General features: G+C 40.8%; 2 protein-coding genes across 3 annotated transcripts; one reads left to right on the forward strand and one right to left on the reverse strand.

Annotated features, from left to right (window-relative positions):
• Positions 1 to 2,301: 2,301 nt before the first annotated feature.
• On the reverse strand, positions 2,302 to 12,695 carry GTF2H3 (general transcription factor IIH subunit 3). The gene is made up of 13 exons (XM_065417584.1): positions 12,620 to 12,695; positions 11,521 to 11,600; positions 10,384 to 10,490; positions 9,577 to 9,740; positions 8,817 to 8,879; positions 8,464 to 8,493; positions 7,379 to 7,407; positions 7,214 to 7,288; positions 6,638 to 6,691; positions 5,634 to 5,702; positions 3,866 to 4,001; positions 3,734 to 3,770; positions 2,302 to 3,640 (listed from the first exon to the last, which is right to left on the reverse strand). Exons 1-13 carry the CDS (start codon positions 12,627 to 12,629, stop codon positions 3,571 to 3,573), a joined length of 924 nt encoding a protein of 307 aa, XP_065273656.1. The 5' UTR covers positions 12,630 to 12,695; the 3' UTR covers positions 2,302 to 3,570.
• Positions 12,696 to 12,779: 84 nt separating this feature from the next.
• Positions 12,780 to 21,308, forward strand: EIF2B1 (eukaryotic translation initiation factor 2B subunit alpha). 2 transcript variants are annotated; one of them, XM_065418004.1, is made up of 9 exons: positions 12,780 to 12,900; positions 13,166 to 13,267; positions 15,315 to 15,451; positions 15,552 to 15,668; positions 16,281 to 16,393; positions 17,892 to 17,960; positions 19,390 to 19,465; positions 20,394 to 20,519; positions 21,135 to 21,308. In XM_065418004.1, exons 1-9 carry the CDS (start codon positions 12,888 to 12,890, stop codon positions 21,288 to 21,290), a joined length of 909 nt encoding a protein of 302 aa, XP_065274076.1. In that variant the 5' UTR covers positions 12,780 to 12,887; the 3' UTR covers positions 21,291 to 21,308. The 2 variants fall into 2 exon arrangements, with proteins under 2 accessions (XP_065274076.1, XP_065274078.1); XM_065418006.1 differs by lacking the exon at positions 12,780 to 12,900 and adding an exon at positions 14,836 to 14,879 and having other exon boundaries at positions 13,191 to 13,267.
• The last annotated feature ends 17 nt before the right edge of the window (positions 21,309 to 21,325 follow it).

Below are 21,325 nucleotides of genomic sequence, written 5' to 3' on the forward strand. Positions count from 1 at the left end.
AGATGCAGGCGAGGGGCAGGCTCTGTTCCCTCAGGCAGAGCAGACTGTAGCAGCCTGCCTGCTTAGTGAATTGTTCCCATTGTTCTTAGTGAATTCCCCCAGGAGTATAAAACCCGTGTAAAAATTTTAAGGCTCCTTTACATTGCCAGAGTGGTGTAAAGGAGCCTTGTTGTAAAGAACAGTATGGCTTTATAAATGCTTATGGTGCTTTAGTGATTAGAACTGGTCTAAATTTTTAGTCTGAAAAAATTTCCTGTCAACATGTGCTCCATTAATTTACCTTTTTGGAGATAGTTAGTATAAATTGTGAGTTTGGGTCCCCAGCGCTCACTTGCTCTTCAGTTGCCTATGATGTAACATTGAGCATATGGCTGCATATATTTGTTGACTAATAACTAGAAGTAAAGGATCAGTACTAGCTACATTACTATTAGACAGAGGGGTTTGGTGATTTCCTCCAATGCTCCCCACTCCCATTCTCCATCCATTGTACTGTAGTTTAAATTACCAAAATTAAATTACCAAAATAATTTAAACCAGCTTGATCATAGTGTGTTATTTTGACAAAAACATACAGAATTTTAAAATACTGTGCACAGAATTTTTAATTTTTTGATGCAGAATTTTTAAATTTTTGGCACAGAATTCCCAGAGTAGGTAGTGTAGTAATTTTTGTTGTCAGAAGGAGGTCACGGTCCAATGAAGTTTGAGAACCGCTGGTCTAGACCCAGTGTCTTTTCTTCTGGAATAGCATCCATACAGGAGCTATTCTGGCCCAGCTCTTGCAAAACAGCTCCCTCTGCAGTAGCTATTCCAGGCCATTTCCCTGGGGCAGGCAAATGTCTTCACAGCAATGGCCTTGCTAGTGGCTGTTTTGTGGAGTTGTAAAATTAAGTGTCAGGGTATCTAGAGCTCTTGTAAAGGCATCTTTCTTAAATCTAAATAAACACATATTCAGTATTACTCTTGGGGGAATTCTGCACCACTGTGCATGTGCAAAATTTATGTCCCCCACAGATTTCTTTGCTTCCCTGCAGAAAAATGACTCTCTGACGGGGAAGCAAAGGGAAGCCACAAGAGCAGTCATCTGACCCTTCCCAGCAGTATGTTTTGGGTGCCCAGGGCAGCCAGCAGAGAGTTAAATCACTGTGGGGCAAGGGGTAGGATCCGTCTGATGGCTCCTACCCTGCGCCGGGCTCAGCTGCTAGTTCTGGCTGGGCTGGGGCCGGGGAGGATAGGACTTGACTTCCTCTTCCCCTGCATGGCCTCCGGGGCCAGGTCAGACCCACCCCCAGAATTCTCCCCAGCTGCAGGAATGTCTGCAAACCTCCTGCCGCCCCACTTCCTACACCCATCACTCCTCAGCTGTAGGGGGAGAGATCCCTGTATAGGGAGCTGCTCCACGATCCGCCCAACCCCTGTGCATCCAGACCCCCTCATACCCAGTCCCTCCCACCGAGCCTCATTTCCCCGCACTCAGAAACCCCCCCGATGAGCCCCACTCCCCCTGCACACCCCGATGAGCCACCCATGCTTCCACCCCACTGAGCCCCACTCCCCCAGCATCTAGATCCCCTGCTGAGCTCTAACTCCCCCCCAGGCCTCCTCCTTGAGCCCCAACCACCTTCACCTGGAGCCAGCAGAGTCCCATTACCGTTGCACCCGGATCCCTCACTGAGCCACCCGCACCCAGGTTGCCCCACACAGAACCCTCTCAACACACACCTGGATCTCTCCACATTAAGCCCCTCCACACTTGGATCCTGCCTTGCTGAGCCTGCCTGCCCACACCTGGTTCACCTGGCATGGAGTGGCATGGCCCTGGGGTGTTTCTGGGGCAGGGCCTGGTCCTTGCGCTGTGTCAGGGTTAGGTGCAGCCTCACTGCTGAGTCCGTGTCCCAGGAGGGAGCTGCACAGTGATCTCTCACCTCTGTGCAGCCAGTGGCCTGTGCTCCCCTGTGCCATGCTGGAGCCTCCATATTTATTCAACAAATAACATTTGAAAGAATTTTAAAATATTGTGCACAGAATTTTTTTTTTTTTTTTCGGTGCAGAATGCCCTCAGGAGTAACAGGATGTGCCAACAGTACTTAGAGTTTACAAACCACGCCTAATTTTACATTGCAAGGGCCCATATTGCCCTCTTTGTTGCACACGTTTGAGGCTAAAATATTCATCAAGATACTCAGCAGTATGCAAGATGCCTTGTCTGGTGTGGACCCTCATACTAAATTAACCTTTGATGATTTTGCCTTTAAGGTTATAAAAGGGAGGATAAAGGGGAAAAAAGGCCTTTTTTTTTTTAAAGTCACTTTATTACAAATATTTATATAAAGCAAACTATAAATACAGTGTTCATATAAAATTGCATTTAGTTAATAAATGAGCCAGTAAAAGACTGGCATTTTCAATAAAATGGTAACACAGGCAAAAACCTGATGAAAATATTATAAATCATCATTTCCTGCATATACCATTAAAAAAAGAATTTATCTACAGTCCTGTTTTCTACCTAGAAAACAATTATTCCCATATTGCCTCTGAGTAGTACAACAATTATTAAATATATTTTAAAACACCAAAAGATACAGTTACGGATTAAAAATAGGGAATTAAAAATAGAGAATTAAATTTTTTGTTTGGGTTAAACACAAAAGGTTTCGAAAACTGAACATGCACCACGCGTTCACCTGCTGAGATACAGAACAAAAATCAATTCGTAACAGAGGCCTTCCTACATTATCTTTCTTCGGTGCAAGTCAAATCTAAAAAAGAAACTTGCTATCAGATTTCAGACAATTAAACTGTTTTCCAGTTTCAAAATATCGTAAAAACAAATTCCTACACATGAGTGGGGAAAAAAAAAATACACAGATGCTTCTGTTACTGAATTTCAAAAGGAAAATTACTCATTATCTGTATTACCTCGTAATAAAATTATTCACCTGAATAATCTTCAATATACTTGTGTTTTGGGGAGAAGATATCAAAGTGAGAAAAGAATAAAACACACTTAAAGCAGATAATACCCACTAAAAAGGGAATTGGGGGGAGGGGGGGAGAGAAAAAAAATCAAACTTGCCTCTTCACAAATTAAATTGAACAACAAACCGTGTTGAAAAGAACTACAGAATCCATCCATAACACTACAGCCTGGATCCTGCAAACACATACAGCCATGCTTACCTTTAACTTTAACATGCATGCAGGATCAGGGCCTAAGTATTTGCATTCTCTGTCTAACTTCTAAACTGACTTAGGGATGCTATTATGTTGTTCTATAATGGTAAATGCACCTTCTGCTTTATACAAGCAGTTTCTGGCTCCTGATAGTCACAAATAGGAGATTTGATTTTAAAATAATACAGAGCATGCACCAATACAACCATTTGTTGCTTACAGGGATGGTGCATATAATGTGTGACGTTTTTCAATGTTTAGCAACATAGATTTGAACACTTTGAACAATTATTTCTTTCACACCTATTAAAAAATGCCACCTTCTCAACTACATGCTGTTTCATGGAATTACGTGAAGGAGGTAATGGTTGGTGTATTTCCATAATGTTGCTATATAGCTAGTTTTAGTTTCTTTTTCTTGGCCTTCATGACAGGTGGTAACGAAATCTTAAAAGCAGTCCTGAAATAATACAAGAAAGAAAAAATAAAATATGCTGAATACATTTCTAAGCCTAGCCTACACAAGCAAACAAAAGTCAAGAAGAGTACTTACTCGCATGTGCTACAAATAGGGCTGAAGTTGCAGAATACTGGAAAATAAAAGAATAGGCCAGTTTCACTAAAATAGTTACCTTGAAACAAGAGAAATTAGGTCAGTTCTGTTAAATAGATTTGTAAAACTTACTTGACAAACACACAGAGCAGACATAACCTATTTCAATGAGATTTCGATGACAGAAGCAAGCCGCTCGATAGTCAACATGAATGGGGGGTGGAAGGATTAGTTGGGATCTTTGCTCTTGATCAGGAAGAAATACCCACTGTATAAATTTAAAAAATGGGAGGGTATTTTAGAATCTGGGAGGAAACAACTGTGTTAAAGGACTTTGCTATATACACCAAAACTACTGCAGAGAAGAAAGTTACCCTCCCACTTGCCAAAGAAATTCACCTCTATGACTGCATCAGGTCATTAAGTAATTTGAGGAAGAAGGGAATTTTGTCCTCATTCACCTTCCAGGAAATGTTTTGATGCTCATATCGCAATAAATAAAAAATGGCCTTTTTAAAATCATCAAGTCATTTTAAGACATGACTATTCATTCAACATCAATTTTAAGCATGAGAGAGTTTACTGGGGGTTAGAGGTGCCAGAATGATACCCCAGGAGACACGTCACAAATTTATCCACAGAATCCATAAAGAACGAAGAACAGTTATGAAAGGTTTGCTGCCCCTCATTCCCTCCTACCACCGTGCCTCATATTCTAACCTGCTGCAAACACCTCTGCAGGTAAGAGCATACTTCAGTCGTCATGGCATAGGAACATAAGAACGGCCGTCCTGAGTCAAATCAAAGGTCCATCCAGCCCAGTATCCTGTCTACCGACAGTGGCCAATGCCAGGTGCCCCAGAGGGAGTAAACTTAACAGGTAATGATCAAGTGATCTCTCTACTGCTGTCCATCACCGCCCTCTGACAAACAGAGGGTAGGGACACCATTCCTTACCATCCTGGTTAATAGCCATTAATGGACTTAACCTCCATGAATTTATCCAGTTCTCTTTTAAACCCTGTTATAGTCCTAGCCTTCACAACCTCCTCAGGCAAGGAGTTCCACAAGTTGACTGTGTGCTGTGTGAAGAAGAACTTGCTTTTATTTGCTGACCATTAATTTCATTTGGTGGCCCCTAGTTCTTATATTATAATTATGGGAACAAGTAAATAACTTTTCCTTATTCACTTTCTCCAGACCACTCATGATTTTATATACCTCTATCATATCCCCACCTTAGTCTCCTCTTTTCCAAGCTGAAAAGTCCTAGCCTCTTTAATCTCTCCTCATATGGGACCCGTTCCAAACCCCTAATTCACTCACTGAGCACTATACAGGTTGCCAGTTGCTGTCAATTTTGGTGGGTTCTGCATCATAGGCACTTGTCCACTAGGAACTGGACTAGACCAATTCATTTCAAACAGCCCAAGGAACAGCCATCAGATAGTAATAACTTTCAGTAGTACAAGCTTATATCATATTGTCATTTTCCTCCAAGTCTCCCCAGGCAAAATCAATGTTATGCACCAGCACTTCAGGTAAGTGACATTCTTAGATACTTTGAGAGATATTTCCCCTTGTTCAGTTTCCCAGTCTTCTTTTAGGATATCCCCTCACAGTGAAGCGTCACACATGACTATGCCAGCCAAGCGTGAAAGCCCTCCTGCAAAGCCTGTCCCTTATGATGCTTGTCCATACCCTCCCATGACCTCTCACTGCAGCATCTACTGAAGCATATCAAACAGCTGAATCCCTTCGAGCAGTCAGGGTTCCCAATGCTCAACTTCCACGTCAGCTCAAAGAGTCTGCTTCTGCTCCCAATGAAGTCAAGAGGAATTTTGCAACTGACTTCAACAGGAGTCAGAGCAGCCCTCAAGTGTTTTTTTAAGTTACTTACCAGCAAATACTGCAAAAGGGATGGAATCCGGGGCACTTTCAAGTATATGCCCCCTGTAATGTCACAAGCCTGGAAAGCATACATTGCAAGCACTTAACATAGGAACAATTTTGACACAAACCTGAACAGAAATTGCTACATGCTACAGAAAGGTTAAAAAAGCCACACATTTTTCCAAGTCCCACAGCTTTCAGATTCTAAAGAAGTTATTTGCCCCAGATATTTCCATCCCTGGCTTTTGAACAGCCTCAGGGGAAACTTAAAGGGGGAGGATTGTCCATGGAGAGAGATATGAGCAAGAAAGTGTCTCCCCTCTCTTTGGTACTGCAGTAAAGGACAGCCGTTAGAAATAAGTAGATGTCAATGGACCTCACACTTAGATACAGAGCCAACTTTATTTTTTAAATTAAGTTTCTTAAAACCATAGTTGTTCTTACATTGCTTATATACCTGAGAACATTTTTTTTGCTTGATTCCCAGTTGAGATTTTAAAACTGAAAGACTCCCCCCGATCAATAATTTAAATAAAAAGAATCCTCAATTGTTTCTTGTACTATCCTACATTAAGATTCTTGATCCGTATATACTACCAAAACCAGTGCCTTTTCAACAAATGTTTATCCCTGGAAGGAGACAATAGTTTCCAGCAATCAGTGTTTGTTAAGTAGAGAACAGTTCAGACTCAGGACAGTGTGTTCCAATAACAGGGTGGGGAGGAACTGATCAAAAAAATTTCTGATGTGACAGAGTATCCAGGAGATAAAGTGGAGAGAGCTGATTTAAGATTTTGTCACATAAAAGGGAGCAAATAGGAGCCTGTTCGTTATCGCACAAGATTGAGGCTTGATTTGCCCAGTTCTAATCTTTCCATCTCCAAGCAAAGGGAGCAAAAACTTTGAGAGAAGATGATTTCAAATGTGTCAAACAAGTGGTCACAAAACAGTTATTTTCAGTTCTTCATCTAAGAACCAATATAACCAATGAGTAATAAAAGTATATTATACCTGCTGTAGGAGTCCTGAATCAGAGTCCAAAACACAGGCATCAATCAAAATATTCTGAAACCAAAAAGATGAGGCTTACAGAAAATGGAAGTTACAATAGTACAATAAATATAACTCTCCATTACCATTACTCCTGAGATCTATTTTAGTTGTAAGTCCTACTACATTCATATGAACAGACTGCTGAGGCTATTGGCCTTCGGCACCAAAACAAAGAACTGTATTTTAGTTTAACCATAGCATGTACCACATCATCCACCCTTCCCTGTCCAATAACTGGTAATATGGGAAGGACCACAGATGAAGCTTACCTAATAGACAGTATCTAATTCTAAGATGTAGGGGGTAAGGCTCAGTAGTCATTTTGGACTGAACTGGTGGCCACTTTCTGTTACAGTGTGGTGACCTGGATCTACATTTTAACTTAGTTGTCTCTTCCCATGGCAAGAAGATGCTCAGACGGCCCCAAGTATCCCTTAATTAGAAGGGCATACATAACAGGGATAGACAATCTTTATGTTTACATGTTGATATTGAAATAATTGAATATTTATCACAATAAAACATTAACTTCACCTGTTTCTGTGCTGCAAAGATCACATTCATGAAATTCATATACTGTAATGCACTGTCTTCTGCAGCTTTTATGACCTAGGTAAAGCAATTGACACCTGTTAGCCTACACAATAGTACTACTGGATATCAAAGCTCATTAAGAAAATTTTATAGAGAAGATCTTACCAAAATTCTTGATTTAATTTCTTGGCTGGCTACATATTGGAGACAAAAACATGCATTAGTGTTTCACAGTTACTCCATACATTAGCCTCCAATATTTTTTCTTTGAAATTGTGTAGTATGATCATACACCTCACTTACAGCAGGTACATGAGAGACTGTTTTATCAGTATACTGAGAAGACTAAGTATCATGAAAAGAGCAAGAAAGAAAAATCTGACAAATAGCAGCAGACTTAATTCAGCATTGGTGTGAAAGCAGATACCACCATATTCATTCATTCTCAAAAAGCAACTGGATGGTGAAAAGCAAGAGAATTTCAGTCTCTCATTGACGGTTCACTGGTTCAAAAACAGACCAGTTCACAAGTGTGTGACAGTCATCATAATGGCTTTCTGGTTGTAATTTCAGTCCAATGCATAGATGTCCACATCACAAAAGGGTTAGGGTTATTAATTTGCTGTCACAAAGATCAACTTACATATAGTGACATGAGGTGATCCCCAAGAGTCCTTTCAGGCCTTAATCACAGACCACAACCATTCCAGGTCTCCTTCACCAACACCAGACTTCATTATAGTCTTTCAGCAGGCCACAGCCTGCAGTGTTATTTACATGTATTTAGATTCCATAGCCAGCTGCCCCACTTGCCTCTAGGAAGAGAACAGTACAGGCAGCACCTAGTTCTGCCTTCTTCAGCCTTCCTTCAAGATCCCCACTCTTCCTTCCTGTCAATGTATATAAACCCACCTGCTAGGGTTGCTTCTGCTTCCATTAGCCTTTCAGTTGTAGTGCTAATTCAGTTAACTGACACCCTCTGTCAACTGTCTGTCTTCCAGTTAGGTCCCACTTAACATATACTGGTGGGTATTACAGTGACGGGCTGAATTAGCTCCTGACTCAGCACACCCTGTTACACATGTCAACCCCTATATTACCAATCTTCAATCGGTGCTCAAATTGGGTAGTTTAGATGATTAGGACAACCAGTACTGCCCACTGCTGCCAGTTGAAAAAGGGCCAGCATTTTCCCCTCCCCCCTAGTTCTAATACTCAGGTAAATATTCAAGTAGAAGAAAAGACAGTACCTTTTACTTCCTTGTTCATCCTGTGAATATCTATTACACTTGGTATTCAGGAAACATTTTATTCTATTCAGGAAACAGATCTATAAACCTTCCAAAACTTACTAAAATAGACAGGAAATGTACTACCTGCACTAAACAATTTTACCCTCTTTTACCAACACACACTTTACTGAAGTTTCTGATCTGATGGTAGTATACTCATAAGTCATAACTTTAGCATAATAAACTGACAATATTCTAACACAGAATGCTACCACAGAAGAGTTCAAGATTCCCTACAATGACGGTGTGAACAACATAAGATAGAGAGAGAGAGAGAGATTTTGAAAATTCCAGTATTTTAAAAAGGATACAACAAAGTGCTTTAGCCAGTGATCCTGCCAACAAAGTTTCTGTTTGCTGGCCCTTCATGTCAGCTGTAATCCAAAAATACACAGAAATGACCTTTGTACAAATTAAAAGTATTTGAATACTAAACATTTAATTTGAATTGTGTCTTGGGCAAATAACATTAAAACATAGGCTCTAATAAAGGTTCGATAATTCAGTATCCCACTGGCCTCAAATTCTTGCACATTAACAAAATATGGAATGATGGAGAATAAGCTTCAGAAGATAAATGCAAAGGAGCTTCCATCAGTTCCTAGGGCTCTTTCCAGCTATTTTGTAGTTATTCATATTAAGCTTAGGAATTTCCTTTACTTCATCCAGACCTGTAGACAGCGATCATATCCTTAGTTACCATTTAGCCAAACCGTCCACATTTACTTATTTCAATCTTTATTAAATCAGCCCCTTAGGTTTTTTGCTTTTCTCTGAATTCCCTCCAGCTTGATTACAGGTTTCTGATATTGAGCTGCCTAGAATGGGACAAAATATTTCAGGTGTGTTCTAATCAGTTGTACAGGTGTTTTAGCAACCCAGCTCCCAAGTAGATTATAATCATTATAAAGATAGGTAATGTGGAACGTAATCTCCTTAACACTGTCCTTTTCACATAACATCTCAAAGTATTATTTTTCTTACTTTAAACAGTATTTAAAAAAAAACTAACGAGAATGTGGAACCAAATTAACCAAGATGGCTATATTCATTAACAAAAAATCATCTTACTTTTTGTCATCAGGTCTTTAATCTCCTCTGTGATTATTTCATTTATTGCAGTTAATAATTCATATTTTCCATCTTTGCTGCCAGAGCAATTAGATTCTACGAAACTACCACCGTCTCCAAAGAGATCTGCAAATGCCCAGTGCTTTCCAGGGTACAAGAAACGACTAAAAGCGAGAAACAGCAGCACAGTATTAATCATTTGTTTTTAAGGAAATAGGTGAAGAGCCACAAATTCAACCACTGTGACAAAATTTTATTCCAAACAATTCTTAGTACCCAGGACACCAATAACTATGGAGTTATTGTAAGTAAGGAGTGTGTTTACAAAGCCCTAAATGGTGTAAGCCCCACCAACATTAAATACTTTCTCTCTGACACTCATCCTGTTGGGAACTGGCATTCAGACACCATCTGCCTTTAAGGAACTCCCCCTCATTTCTTAGCTCAGCAAGCAATCACCCTGTTATTGTGACAATCTCCAGAAAGGGAACTTGCCACCTCTTTTGTTAATAGTCAAGATTTAAAAGTCAATGTTTTTATTTTTAATTTCAAAAGCTATTTTTGTTCACCTCTTTCTTCTCAGAATCCCTTTCTCTTGTTTTCTTTTGCATTCAATAATCACCAACCCACAATCCCCTCCCCTCAATGTTTTTATTCGTTTGTTTTTTTTAAAAGGGTATCTAATAGATCATGTATTTTAACCTTGGTTTGAATTATTCTCTACAGCACACTGAACTATTCAAAAGACTAATATATGAAGGGAAGTTTTAGAAATAAAAAGGATACTATATAAGAAAGCTATTGTACCTTTCTTGTGTATGACTTGCTATTACAGCAAGTTTGTTGCTACGATTCATAAATAGATGTGAATTTCCCATCACCATTACTGCATCCAGGCATTTTGATAATGTAAACTGTTGAAAAAAGAAAAATCAAAAAAGGACACGTGTGAAAAGCTCAGAAAAATAGATGTACCAGAAGAGCCGAATTTAAATAAGAACTTTAAAAAAAATCTGCACATACAAGTAATATTTTCCTTAGGGTTTGGAATTTACAAAGGGAATGAACATGAAATTCAAAAGGCAGATAATCCTCTCTGTAGTACGTGGGAGAGTGTCTGGAAAAGTGTTTTTCCACTTCTGTGTCTGTGCATACAGAGACAGAAATGGAAATTAAAATTAATATTATATATGAGAGACTGGCACCCCTCAGAACCACTAATAATCATTGTCATGCTCCAGAACATGTTTGGCATTGGAATACCATTTATACAGGGTTCAGCATCTTCAAACACAGCACAAAGATTAACTAGTTAATCCTTACAAAAACTCTGATGTGGGTATTATCATCCCAGTTTTAAGAATGAGGAAACCAAGGAATAGAGATTTTACAATTTTCAAGGGTCCCCTAATCAAATGTGCATGTCCAACCTGAGAAACCAACAGCCAGGTTTTCAGAGGTGCTGAGCACCGACAACTTCCACTGATTTCAACTAGAGTTTTGGGTGTTCAACACTTCTAAAAATCAGGCCCAAGATGCCTCAAGTTGAGCTCTTAAAATTAGTGGCCAATTTTGAAAATTTCAGACTAATTTACTTGGCCAAGACTACAGAGCAAGTCAGTGACAACAACTTGGATTAGAACTCAGGAGTACCTGACTCTCCATCCTGTATTCAGTCAGACAAACTGCTGCAGCGCAAACCAATCCAGCATATCATTTGTTTAAAACGGCATTAGACATGACAAGACATTATTTCAACTATTTTATCATAAGGCAATATTAGCATAATTTTGAATTCAAAGAGTATTTCCCAGTTTCTCTCCAGCAAATGCAGTTCAATTTGGATTGTCATGCATTTAAAATAAAACAGATTTTGTCAAAAAATTACAGAAAAAGTCTTTTGGAAAACTTCATTGTGACCCCATGCTAGTCAGGAAGCCTTACCTCTGATTCTCCTAGCACTTTCTTCCCCCACCAGATAGGATTGGTGTCAACGATGATGACTAAGAGATTTAGCTCATCATCTAGAAAAGCAATAATAATACATATGTTTGAGAACAGACAACACACTGACAATATGGCATCGAGTAACAGCTTCTTTAGAAATATGGGAAGGCCAAAATTTAAAGATCCATAAGCAAAAATACTATTTGGTTTGATGCCCATTTAATTGAGTGTGCATAAGTGTTTGCAGAATCAGGGCCTTATATTCTACTATTAGACATGTTTTTCTTTAGTAACACTTTTCAGTCTCACACACAATAGCAAAAAAAAAATGTTAGCAAGAATGTGTGATCAAACCATCTAAGATTCAGCATAACTGCAGTTATTCCATAAGTTTATTACCAAAAATTCCATGAACGCCATAAAACATGGAAGGGGAGTAGAATGTATTATGTTATACATAATGAAGCATTATATATTTTTGAACCCAGATATACGGGGAAGGGGACAGGGGGGACGACGACGACGACACACTTTAGAAATGAAGAGACGGTGTATCAGGGGCTATTCCCGAGCTAAACTAATTCTAGTGTTTTGCTTACACCGGGCTACTTTTCAGGATTTTTATCAGCCTCTCTGGGATTCACAGATCCCAGCGCAGGAACATTTTTTAAACCAAATGGGGGGAGAGATGGAATTACTGGGGCTACATGTGAATGACAAGAGGAAAAAAGGGGGTGTTGGCTGCTTACCAACCCCCGCTCCGCACCAGCTCAGCGGCCCCCGATTGCAAACCGGCGGGGGCCTCGCAGGTAGCAGTTGCATCCGCTGGGGGGACCCGCCACCCCTTCTCTCCCAGCCGCCGGACAGCGGCGCTCCCCGCCCACAACCGGGCGCGCAGCCCCGGGGCTGTCAGTAGAGGGCTGGGGAAGGAGGAAGGACAGGGCCGAGGGTCCCCAGCGGCAAACCCCGCGGCGGGGAGAAGTGGCAGCAGAGAGAGGCCTCGGCCCGCGCTCTGAGGAGAGCGAGATGACAGACACCCCACCCCGCTTCCGGCGCGGCCCCCGGGCGGCAGGACGAGGCCCCTGCTAGGACTCACCTGCGCTCATAGTGCCCAGCCCCAGGCAGGCAGAGAGCAGACACCGGCTAGGCCGTCGCTTCCGGCGCCTGGAGATGATGTCACCGCTCACTAGTCGCACTGCCCCGTACGTCACGCGTGATGCGGCAAGAGCCGGCCTGTGGGGGAAGGCGCCGGTGTCACCACGAAAAGGGGCCGGGCGGGGACAGCAGCTCCCTCCGCGTGCGAGGGGGAAACAGAGCCGGCTCTTGCTGCTCCCAGAGGCCCGGTCCCGCCGGCAGCTGAAGCCATGAACGAAGCAGGTAACAGGGGCCGGGGCCCGATCCGGGGGTGGGAGATTAACCGGCCCCTCCCCCGAGCCGCCCCTGGAGGCAGGTGTGTACGCCGCGGCGTACGTGCACTAGCATCCCTCGCGGCCTGGGGCTGCCCCCTGCCGGCGGGGGCGAGACGAGATCCCGCCTGCCCGGCCGCTCCCCGGACGGGGGACCAGGCCTGGCCAGCCTGAGGTGAGGGCTTTCCCCAGGCCGGGCGGGTCCCTGTGACTGACGGGCCCCGTCTCCCTTGCAGAGCTGATCGAGGCCTTCAAAGCCCAGATGAGGGAGGATCCCGACGTGGCCTCGGCCGTGGCCGCCATCCGCACGCTGCTGGAGTTCCTGAAGAGAGACAAAGGTACAGGGGCCCTGGCAAACGCCGGCCCAGCCCGTGCTCCGCTGCAGGGCGAGAGCGAGACTAGAACCCGCGGACCCTGCTCCGAGCGCACAGGCCCCTGTCCTGGAGCGAAAGGAAGATGGTCCCGTAGGACGAACAGTCCTGAATCCGTCCAGTAGAGGGCAGGGGTAATACACCTCACCGACCACCTTGCAGTATTGATAGGCTTGGACGGATTCCGTTTTTATAAACATCGATTTCACCGTCCGCACACAAACCGACAAAAAATGTTTCCATCCATAATTATCAACGTTTAAAAATAGGCAAAGTAAGAAAAATGCTGCCTGATCATTATTGAATGAGGCTAATAAAAAGAATAGGAGTACTTGTGGCATCTTAGAGACTAACATTTATTTGAGCATAAGCTTTTGTGGGCTACAGCCCACTTCTGCAGATGCATAGAATGGAACATATAGTAAGGAGATATATACATACAGAACATGAAAAGGTGGAAGTAGCCATATTAACTCTAAGAGGCTAATTAATTAAGACGAGCTATTATCAGCAGGGGGAAAAAACGGAAGAAGTGGGCTGTAGCCCACGAAAGCTTATGCTCAAATAAATGTGTTAGTCTCTAGGGTGCCACAAGTACTCCTGTTCTTTTTGCGGATACAGACTAACATGGCCGCTACTCTGAAAGCTCCCTAATAAGTTGTCTGATACCCCCATAATTTCCTGCAACTGTGAAAACTGTTAGTTGATAAAAACTGAAAAAGATGCTAAAAACCCCCAAATTTGCAGAACTGTGAAATGCAAATCAATAAAAATTAAAAATGCTCACAAATAACTATTGATATTATCCATCAAAATTATTTAAAACAAAAAATCAAATTCTGCCAACCCTAAATATTTGACACACCTAATCACATTCATGGTGTTTCAGGTGACTGAAATTCAGAGCTTTGTTGCATTTCAGGTGATTATTTAATTTTTGCTTTCTCAAGAAGCAAGCTATACTGCGGTTCATCTCTGCTTCCAAGATCCTGCCTTTTCTTTTTCACAAGCAAAACTAACAGTCCAGTTCCTGCATTGCAGTAAAAGGCAAGCCCTGTGTTTTGAACCTGAATGTCATACTGTTTTTTAAAGTTCAGAGAAGAGTTAAACATGGAGGTCTTTGAGCAAAAAAAGCAGGCTACACTCCATCCAAAGTTAGAAATAAGAAACTTGTCTGGTAGATGTTGTGCAGAAATGAGCATATGCTGTGAGAAGCGTGCATTACTAATCAAAATCTGGGAAACAGAAATAGTACCAAAAAAGTTTTCAAAATGTATTTGGTGTTTGTTTCATTAAATATAATCTGCTTCATTGGATATGTGCTCTTCTACTCACAGAGTGGCTAAGCATTGACTGAGCATGGGTGCTAAATTACCTCATTAGCGGCAAGAACGTGTTCCTTCAGGTTACAATCAAAACACACTGATGGGCAGGCAGGAGCAGTCAACACTGCTGTTGACTATGTAGTAGTATTTCATCGGTTTTCATTCCTGGCGGTAATACACGTTTCAGGAGTGTTTATATTCTCTTTTTAGATGACTGTTATTCTAGAGAAAGATGGATGGAGGGCATGCGGCAGGTAGGGCTTACAAGACTATAGATTTTGTACTCAAACTTATGGAATCAGTTGAAAAATTTTCATATGGTGTAATAAGCTTCCACTGTAATCCCAGGAGGAGAAATACCAAGTTAGTCATTTGGAAATTTTTAAAATACACCCATTAGTGCCATACCAGAATACACCTAAACTTCTGTCTAGCACAGTAGTTCTCAAACTTTTGTACTGGTGACCCCTTTCACATAGCAAGCCTCTGAGTGCCACCCCCCTTATAAATTAAAAACACTTTTTAATACATTTAACACTATTATAAATGCTGGATGCAAAGCAGGGTTTGGGGTGGAGGCTGACAGCTTGCGGCCCCCTGAGGGGTCCCGACCCCCAGTTCGAGAACCCCTGGTCTAGCATGTAATGAGTAGCTTGTTTTGAAATGAAGTTTGCATTTCTCTCTCTCAGGTGAGACCATTCAGGGTTTGAGAGTAAATCTCAAAAATGCCATTGAAACTCTATCTGGTGTTGACTCTTCGGTGGCAGTCTCTTCAGGGGGAGAGCTCTTCCTAAGGTTTATCAGTCTCACCTCACTGGAGTACTCGGTGAGTTTGTCACCAAGTGTAATGCTTCACTCATCCACAAAGTAACACTACTCACAAAGTAATCCTGGGCCCTAATTTTTGTTCTTACTGCTTTTTCCAGGACTATTCAAAATGTAAAGAAATCATGATCGAACGAGGGGAACTTTTCCTTAGGAGAATCTCTCTTTCAAGAAACAAAATTGCAAAACTCTGCCATACGTTTATCAAAGATGGTGCTGTAAGTATGTCAGGACCGATTACTCTGTTCTGGGTGTTCCATTATTTCAAGTGATGGAGGAAATAGAAAGGTTTTATCCTCATCTGTTAAGGAGACCCCACATTATCTGATGTTGGCTTTCCCAAATAAAGATTTTACTCCTACCTATCACCCATCACATTTGTTTATGCCACATATTCAAATATTTTCTAAAACTCCCTTTTTCTTTCCCCTCCCTCCACCTTTGTTTCCATACAGACTGACATTAAGCCTGTGGCCCGGTTCTAAGTGGTACTAAGCACCCACAACTACTGGCTTAAATGGAAGTTATGGGTTCTCAGCCCCTCTCAGTGTCAGGGCTTCAGTAATTAAGTGTCCTATAAAGTCCAATTTTCATGATGGCTTGACATCCCATGGTTTGTAAAAAATACAGGAGTTTAATATTGGACAGGTCGCCAAAAGTATCTACAACTCTTAAAATGTTACATTTTTGTGAAATCTGGGATATCATCTAAAGTAACTGAAGATTATGTTTAAAACATTTGTGCATGGTAAATAATTACAAGAGATCATGACAATAACAAAGCTTTCCTGAAACTTGCTAAAGTAGTAAAATGTCTGTTACTTTAACAGCGAATATTAACGCATGCCTATTCGAGAGTGGTCCTCAGAGTGTTAGAGGCAGCTGCTGCATCAAAGAAGCGTTTCAGTGTTTATATTACTGAATCACAGCCCGATCAAGCAGGGCAAGTATATGTCAGTTTTGTCTTCTTGATTAGTAAGATACTGTAGAGCTAATGTCCATCAGTGGAGTCCTATTTTAAAAACAGCTTTTACCTATTCTTTAATTATTGAAAGATAACTATTTCATTGCAAAACATCACATCCCTCTTGACAGATCATCTACAGCAACGCCCTTCCAAAGAACCGTTATCAACTAAACATATTACAGCATCCCCAAGCTTTCCAGCTAAGGTGTAACAAAACTTTAACGACCAGCCACTGCTAGGCAACCCATTTTTTCCTCTAAGAATGATTGCTTAAAAGGACAGTCAACTTGAAGTATTTTTTAAAATAAGCTAATAGTAGTAAGTGTTACTTGTAACAATAGGAGGATACAAATGTTTACCAAAAATGTGGTGGTTTTTGTGTTTTTTTTTTTAAAGTTCCCTTTAAGATGCTACGTAGTGTATATTACTGACAGCTCTGTACAGCGCTGTCAGTCTCCAGAGGCTACAATATAGTTTGAAGGAAGTAAAGGAAAACCATACACGCTGTACAACAACCAGTGCAACCAACCAGGCAGTTTCATTTCTAATGACAATTGAAATACCTGAAGATTGGCAGATAAAGTGTGATTTATCAGCTTCACTAAAGTAACATTTCACAGTATACTCTGTTCATAGTATCTTGTATCTAACACCAAGTAGATGGAAAAAGCTGGGTGTTAAATGTACAGTAAACTGTCAATTTAATCACATTTGTCTGAGTCTTTTACCTTATATAGTTACAAGTCATACCTATGATTTCTAAACTGAATGATTAGAGGGGACTCTTCAGTTTTACTCCCTGTATTGTCAATTTCACTATTTCTGTGATAGTCAGCTTGTTTTCCCCTTTATTTGTGTGAGTTTTTCATACAACAGGGAGAAACCAAAAAAAGGAGTGATTGTAGAACCACAGTTACTAATAGGGAGATGCAAACACTGCTGCTTTCAGAGTTGTGTGGCCAGAAAGTGGCAGCTACTGACTGAGGGCCCAGCTCTGCAGGCAGTAGCGCAGAAGTAAGGGTGGCAATACCATACCGTGCCATCTTTCCTTCTGTGCTGCTGCTGGCGGCGGCTCTGCCTTCCGAGCTGGGCTCCCGGCCAGCAGCCACCACTCTCCAGCTGCCCAGCTCTGAAGGCAGCACCACCGCCAGCAGCAGTGCAAAAGTAAGGATAGCAGCACTGCAAACTCCCCCTACAATAACCTTATGACCACCCCACAACACTTTTTTTGGGTCAGGACCCCTACAATTACAACACCGTGAAATTTCAGATTTAAATAGCTGAAATCATGAAATTTACAATTTTTAAAATCCTATGACCATGAAATTGATTGACCAAAATGGACCATGAATTTGGTAGGGCCCTATCAGGTTTCATTCATATATACTGAAAAAAATTAGTTTTATCACATCTATGAATTTCACTGACCTCTTTAAAGAAAGATTTAAAAACTTCATAAACATTATTTTAATAGGCAAAAAATGGCAAAGGCCCTTAGCAAGCTCAACGTTCCTGTGACTGTGATTCTAGATGCTGCAGTTGGGTAAGTATATTAATTACATTCTTAGATGTTAACAAGCCTTTCATTGTCCTTCTGGTTTTCATTTTGACTATAGTATATATGAACTTCCCAAAAGCTTGTTCAAACTGGAATGGGTGGTTTTGCTAATTTAACCTTTCACTGTAGTATGAACTGGCACAGCTACTAGTACAAGCTAAATCTTTTGACAGTTAGGATAATGTGATTGCCATAAATCAAGCAGAAGTATTTGATAATGTTTAGATATTAGATTGAAAAAGATAATTAAGCTTAAGTGTAGCATTTAAGGATATAGGGGAGAAAAGGAGCTGAGATGCTATTAGTAAGGGCTCCATTTTGCCTGCCAGTGTTTTTTTTTTTCTTTTTTAAAGTCAGATGCTTTATATATACATAAGTGCAGTTACTGGATTTTTTTTTAAAAAGCTGATAATTGCTTACTAGACACCAGAATTTGAGTCGTATATGCACGAGAATGGAACAGAGATGGTGTCCCTACCCTCTGTTTGCCAGAAGCTGTGAATGGGTGACAGGGGATGGATCACCTGTTCTGTTCATTCTGGGGCACCTGGCATTGGCCACTGTCAGAAGACAGAATACTGGGCTAGATGGACCTTTGGTCTGACCCAGTATGGCAGTTCTTATGTTTATGTTCTTATGAACAGTGTGTTAGTAAAACTTAATTCTCTATCCAATACAAAATGCCTGAGAGGCAATTGTCAAGAAGATACACACCACTCTAACTTGCTGTATTTTACAAGGAAGTTAACATGAGATCAGTGACTTGCCTGATTAAGTTATCTGGCCAGATAACTCTTAGAGACAGAACTGAAAAAATATAACTTCTCTCCTTATGAGCATTTTAGTTGGTGTTGCATTTCCTTCATGCACCAAGACACATGCTATCTCCTTGGATGAGAGGTGCTGTATAAAAGTATAAAGTATCTTCTTTCTATCAGTATTCTCCATGAAGGAGAAAACAAATGTGAGGGGGCATTGAAAGAAGGGAAAACGCGAGATTAAAGGCATTTGGAATTATTTAAAAGTATATTTTGGTTGTGACCATCTTGAAATGTGGAGGTAAAATAACTTAATAATAGTGGAATATCTTGTTGTGGAAAATTATTTTTCCTCCACAATCTAAATTTCTGTAACTGATTACTAATAACTAGTAGACTTCAGCCAAAATATCCTCAGCAACTTTTGAGGTCAATACCTCAAGTATGTTTGGAGAAGCATTGGTTATTTAATATTCCTGTTTGGGGAGATCAAGGAAGGATAATTCCAAGGACATATGAATAGGCTGCATGCATATATCTGGATAGTTGCAAGAATGACTAGTCTACTGGAAAAGCAAAATGATCATGAGGTATTAACAAAATTAAGTCACATTTCTAGTACTACACTATATGATTTAACTTTTTTTCTTAAACAGCTACATCATGGAGAAAGTGAACCTAGTAATAGTTGGTGCTGAAGGCGTGGTTGAAAGTGGAGGAATTATTAACAAGGTAAGAGGTAGTGAATTAGTGATTCTTCATATACCTGGCACTGACTGTGCGTGTTAGATTTTGAAAATGTGAGCAATGTTTGTATTTTATTTCTATTAGATTTTTACTCACTATAGCTTAATGGGCTCCTTCTAGATGACGCGGGGGGTTTATTCAGGAAACTCCGATGCTGCTAATTATGTGTGGATAACCCCTGCATTAGTGTCATGATTAAGACTATTACAATAAGTTGCCACTTTCTACAGCCCACTGCAATCGAATAGTCTTCATGGTTACAACACACTAAAGTTTAAGGTTAAATCAATTTTGCTTCAGGGTCCTATCAGTTTCAGTTCTACACAGTTGTCAGCATCAAAGTCTGTACCTAAGGCAATGGCTTTATTTTGCTTACTCTGCTTTTTAAAAATAACCATATTCTGTTTGCAACTTTCATATTGATATGCAAAATAAAATATAGCCTAAAGAGTAGTTAGTTTGCAGATAGAAAGATCTTTTTGGCTTGAAGGAGTACATTAGATATGAAAGCTAGTTAGAATAAACAAAGATGTAACTTTCCTGACCTGAAACACACTGGTAGGTAGTACTCTTCGTTTATTGGAACAGAGAGTGGAAGTCAGGACTCCTGGCTTCTGTTCCCTTTTGTACTACTGCTTCCTCTATGCATCAGTCTCCTGCTTTGTAAAATGAGGATAATACTTGCCTAGATCACAGGAGTGTTGTGACCCGTAATGGCGCACAGATAAAACTCTTTTAAAGGAGCAGTCTGTTTCTTAAGCTTGGTTTCTATGAAGAGTTCCGGGCTTTTCAGAAATGATTTCAGTTTGGATGTTAAGTACTCTCGAAGAGTCTACTGGTTGGAACCATGGAAGTTTACTGTCGCTCTAGTACTGAGTGTATATACTGTTTTCCATCTAAACTGTCTCTGCAGATTGGTACAAATCAAATGGCTGTGTGTGCCAAAGCTCAGAATAAACCGTTTTATGTGGTAGCAGAAAGCTTCAAGTTTGTAAGACTCTTCCCTCTGAATCAACAGGATGTCCCAGATAAATTTAAGGTAAGGGAAATTCAGAATACTTGCTAACCCACAGAGCTGCACATAAATTGTTCTATGAGCAAATAAATTTATGGTATTAAGATCTTAGCCATGAATTTACACCTAATGCACTGAAAGTGTAGTTTACATTTTTCTATCTAGGGTAAGTCAAAGCCACTCCTGACCTGTAATAACATACAGTATAGCTTAAACAAAACTGTGTTTGCCAATTTGGATTTTCCCACCCTCACTCACTTTACTAGTATTTTATAGTATTGAAAAGCTTCCTGCTCTATGTACACTAAACCAAACTGCCAGAAGCAACAGCACTTCCCCCTAAGTTCTATCAACGTACTGTTCCTGAAGCAGCTCACTCAGTAACAGGACAAGCAGCTGGCAGCAGAATGGCTGGATCAAGGGAAACTTTCCAGAACTATAAATCTTACATATTACCGTAGATGATGAAGTGGCAGTACTAGGTGGCACCAGTCTATGCTGTGGTTAGAGCAGTGGGTTCCTTCAGCTACAGCTAGGGTCCATAAAGTTTGGTCACGCCCATATTATTATTATTATTCAAGCTCAAAAAATTATGGCATATTATTTTGTGACAACTAATGGTTTTCTTCTCCCCTGCAGTACAAAGCAGACACCCTGAAAACAAACCGAAGTCTAACTGAGGAGCACCCCTGGATTGACTACACCTCACCATCACTAATTACATTGCTGTTTACAGACCTAGGTGTGTTAACTCCATCAGCTGTCAGCGATGAACTTATTAAACTTTATCTGTAATGAAGCAGATTCACTGCATGTTATGCTCTGTTGTT

The sequence above is a fragment of the Emys orbicularis genome, chromosome 16 (genome assembly GCF_028017835.1).
Source record: "Emys orbicularis isolate rEmyOrb1 chromosome 16, rEmyOrb1.hap1, whole genome shotgun sequence".
Taxonomy (NCBI): domain Eukaryota; kingdom Metazoa; phylum Chordata; order Testudines; family Emydidae; genus Emys; species Emys orbicularis.

Bases quoted from the DNA above. Each gene is read 5' to 3' on its own strand.
- GTF2H3 (XM_065417584.1), bottom strand. The intron at 10,491-11,520 runs GTAAGGCTTCCT...TTTTTTCAACAG, and splicing joins AAGTGCTAGGAGAATCAGAG to TTTACATTATCAAAATGCCT. The intron at 7,289-7,378 runs GTAAGATCTTCT...TGCTTTACCTAG, and splicing joins AAATTAAATCAAGAATTTTG to GTCATAAAAGCTGCAGAAGA.
- EIF2B1 (XM_065418004.1), top strand. The intron at 15,669-16,280 runs GTAAGTATGTCA...TTACTTTAACAG, and splicing joins CGTTTATCAAAGATGGTGCT to CGAATATTAACGCATGCCTA. The intron at 20,520-21,134 runs GTAAGGGAAATT...TCTCCCCTGCAG, and splicing joins ATGTCCCAGATAAATTTAAG to TACAAAGCAGACACCCTGAA.